This window comes from Mytilus edulis, chromosome 14 (genome assembly GCF_963676685.1).
Source record: "Mytilus edulis chromosome 14, xbMytEdul2.2, whole genome shotgun sequence".
Taxonomy (NCBI): Eukaryota; Metazoa; Mollusca; class Bivalvia; order Mytilida; family Mytilidae; genus Mytilus; species Mytilus edulis.
The window spans coordinates 41653711-41657523 of record NC_092357.1 but is presented as its reverse complement, the minus strand read 5'-3'; the positions used below and the strand labels follow the sequence as shown (position 1 = coordinate 41657523).

Here is a 3813-nt window from a genome sequence, read left to right as displayed (position 1 = left end):
CTAAATTACAGGCTCCTGACATGGGACAGGAACATACATACATAATGTAAGTTATGTGTTTGTCTTAATAACGTATACCCGGTATCCTAACAAAATCCAATTGTGCAGTCATGACACAACGCATTGCATTTTTCTGAAAACACATGCATCGAATAAAACCTTTTGTTTCGTGTACAAAGTAGACACAAGCAAACAAACACTAAAAATGCGTTTGTTTTCTTACTACTTGCTATACAAATATGACAAAATCAAAATGCTAAATTTTATTCAATAGCTTTCACTGCTTATCTTTTTGGTCCAAACGTATATCATTAGTCTAGTATCCTAATTGCGCTGAAAGTGTTGTAAGCACTAAACAGGCTCGTTCCGCTTTCCATTCGTACAGTAATTAGGTCATTTGCTGTCAGTCGAACGTTGATAGTTTGGGATGCCATATCATAATTTCTGCCAGAGTATAGCCACACCAACCTGTCGTTATTCCTATATATAACACAGTGAGCGGTTAGATAGAGGCCTGACATCATGGACACAGACAATGAGTAAACACCATTTGTTGGAACTGTAAAGATACCGCCAGCATATTCACCTTCATTATCAACGTTTACACTGTATTTGACTATTGAGTTATGTGCAAAATCCCTTGGTACTGTAGCTATAGGTAATGTCACTGTAAAATGAGCTGAAATGATATTTAAAATAAATATAATAAAAATGTATGTATAGTATACACATACACAAACGCCTAAATAGTTCCTCCGAATAAAAAAAGGTTCTACTGAATCTGTATGACACTTTATCCTGCGGTCAGTTTTCTACTAGGTCCACTGTAAAAAAAAATCCGAATTCTTGATTTTTGACTGCTGTGTTTTGTTCGTACAAAAGCATATTTTGTATTGGATGCAAGTCTAGTTAGTCGCTTCTGTCAATCGATTCCAATTGATGTCAATGTAAATCTTTATAATAAAGATTTAAATATATCTGTCGCGGTTTTTGTCTTAGATATAAGAATAAAAGTTAATACTAGTATTCTTGACTTTTTTCATAAATGCATAGTAAAACTTTATACATAAAATTCTGACCCGAAATTGTAACTTACATAAAAGACGTTTTATTCCAGTTGGTATCTGTTAGTAATTTGAAAGTAATATCTTAAACTTTAAATTTAAAATTAACATTATCATTAGATTAGTATATCCATTTGTTCGGTTTTGACCGATATTCGGTTTTATCAAGTGAACAACGCATACTATTTGATATGACGGTGCTTACGAACATGTTTGGTGTATTAAAGTTTTCGGTTTATGCAGGATTTCACTGTATATTTATTGATTGGTTATACTGACATTTATTATTTTCGTTATAGTTAATGAGATAAAAAAAACTACTATTTCTAGTGTCGTTTCAGTAATTTGAATTAAAAGATGTAAAGTAACATTTTAAGTCGACACAATTATGTAATCATTATACTGTGGATTCATTTTTATTCGTTGGATACCAATTTTCGTGGTTTTCGTGGGTACAGGTGAACCACGAATTTAAATGTTCGACGAATAAGAAATTTTCTACTAGGTTGCATGCACACTTTGGCAAAACCACGAAATTACATCACCACGAAAAGGCAAGTTTTCTGCAATCCACGAAAATTGGTACCCACGAAAATAAATGAATCCACAGTATAAGTAAATCCGTCATGTGGTACTATATTTATTGATTGGTTATACTGACATATACACTACAGTTTGAGAATATGGTCTTTGTTTGAATATACAATTTACGTTAATTTTTCATTTTTCAATAATATTATGTAACACATAAACAAACAACAACCACTGAATTGCAGGCTCCTGACGTTGGACATACACAATGTGGCGGAGTGAAACGTGTTAGCGGGATTCCAACCCTCCCCTTACCTTGGATAGTGATATAACAGTATTAACAACATTCTGCTTTTTAAGGTCATGATAATGTGATTTTTAGTCAGATTTATCATCATAATTTTCTTGAAACACTATCATCTATCAATACATACATATTTTGGTAGCTTAAAATCGTTATTAAGATAAAGTCTAACCAGTACTTGCACGACACATCAACACTAACAAAATGCCTGCTAAAATAGGTGTCATTATGATTGCCTTGACAGTTGATAAGCGTATCTGCAAGAGAGAAAATCGTGAATAAATGACATAAGGAAAACATCGTACACGAATATGTTCAAACATGCATTTACATTATTTAGTAAAAGAAAATAAACAAAGATTCCGAACTCAAAATGGGATGTCCGTAAAACCTAATCAAATCAAACAACGTAACAAACGTTATTGCAATGTCAACTATTCAAACTTTGGCGTTATAAATGAAGGTACCACCTGAACGGAATCTGACGCATGGCGTTTTGTTTAAAAGAAATTAATTTGAAATAATATCACGAAATACAAATATCGCTTTTTAGATAGCAATCTATATTATTTTATTGAGGCCATGTAGCCTTCCATTCATGCTTTTGTCATGTAGTCTCCCATTCATGCTTTTGTCATGTAGTCTTCCATTCATGATGTTGTCATGCAGTCTTCCATTCATGCTTTTGTCATGTAGTCTTCAATTCATGCTTTTGTCATGTAGTCTCCCATTCATGCTTTTGTCATGTAGTCTCCCATTCATGCTGTTGTCATGTAGTCTTCCATTCATGCTGTTGTCATGTAGTCTTCCATTCATGCTGTTGTCATGTAGTCTTCCATTCATGTTTTTGTCATGTAGTCTCCCATTCATGCTGTTGTCATGTAGTCTTCCATTCATGTTTTTGTCATGTAGTCTCCCATTCATGCTTTTGTCATGTAGTCTTCTATTCATGCTGTTGTCATGTAGTCTTCCATTCATGTTTTTGTCATGTAGTCTTCCATTCATGCTTTTGTCATATAGTCTTCCATTCATGCTGTTGTCATGTAGTCTTCCATTCATGTTTTTGTCATGTAGTCTCCCATTCATGCTTTTGTCATGTAGTCTTCCATTCATGCTGTTGTCATGTAGTCTTCCATTCATGCTGTTGTCATGTAGTCTTCCATTCATGCTTTTGTCATGTAGTCTTCCATTAATGCTTTTGTCATGTAGTCTCCAATTCATGCTTTTGTCATGTAGTCTTCCATTCATGCTTTTGTCATGTAGTCTCCCATTCATGCTGTTGTCATGTAGTCTTCCATTCATGTTTTTGTCATGTAGTCTTCCATTCATGATTTTGTCATGTAGTCTTCAATTCATTCTTTTATCATGTAGTGTACCAACATTTTTTTGCGGTCGTATACAAATTATTATTACATCGGAGACTAATTTAACAAATCTAGCGTACATTGAAGTGAATTAATGTAACAATAACGCAATGTTACATGTTAGCCGTAGACTCAAATAATATTGTTACATTCGTAATTATTCAGATCCCTACCCAACCATTTATTCCGGTAACTACTAGTAGTCTCAAATGTAACAATAATGTTTTTGTAATTTAGATGTAGCCAGTGCAAAAAAGGATATTTACAATATGTGTTGCCAGGTGCGGGTAGCTGACTATGCAGTATGGGCTTGTTGAAAGCCATACGGTGACCTATAGTTGTTACTTTCTGTGTTATTTGGTTTCATTGGCAATTATACCACATCTCCTTTTTTACAATTATGGAGAGTTGTGTCATTGGCAATTATACCACATCTTCTTTTTTACAATTATGGAGAGTTGTCTCATTGGTCATCATACAACATGTTCTTTTCTATATAAGCCTTTATTAAGCAGCATAAACTATATAGTATTTTCACATCTATTTCTTT

General features: G+C 33.6%; 1 protein-coding gene and 1 long non-coding RNA gene across 2 annotated transcripts; both read right to left on the bottom strand.

Moving 5' to 3' along the window:
* Window positions 1-248: 248 nt before the first annotated feature.
* Window positions 249-2164, bottom strand: LOC139503159 (uncharacterized). The gene is made up of 2 exons (XR_011659043.1): window positions 2072-2164; window positions 249-679 (listed from the first exon to the last, which is right to left on the bottom strand). It is a non-coding gene; the product is annotated as an uncharacterized lncRNA (long non-coding RNA).
* A 434-nt stretch (window positions 2165-2598) lies between these two features.
* Window positions 2599-3228, bottom strand: LOC139504208 (clustered-asparagine-rich protein-like). Its single transcript, XM_071294274.1, has one exon. It carries the CDS (start codon window positions 3226-3228, stop codon window positions 2599-2601), a length of 630 nt encoding a protein of 209 aa, XP_071150375.1.
* Between the last annotated feature and the right edge of the window lie 585 nt (window positions 3229-3813).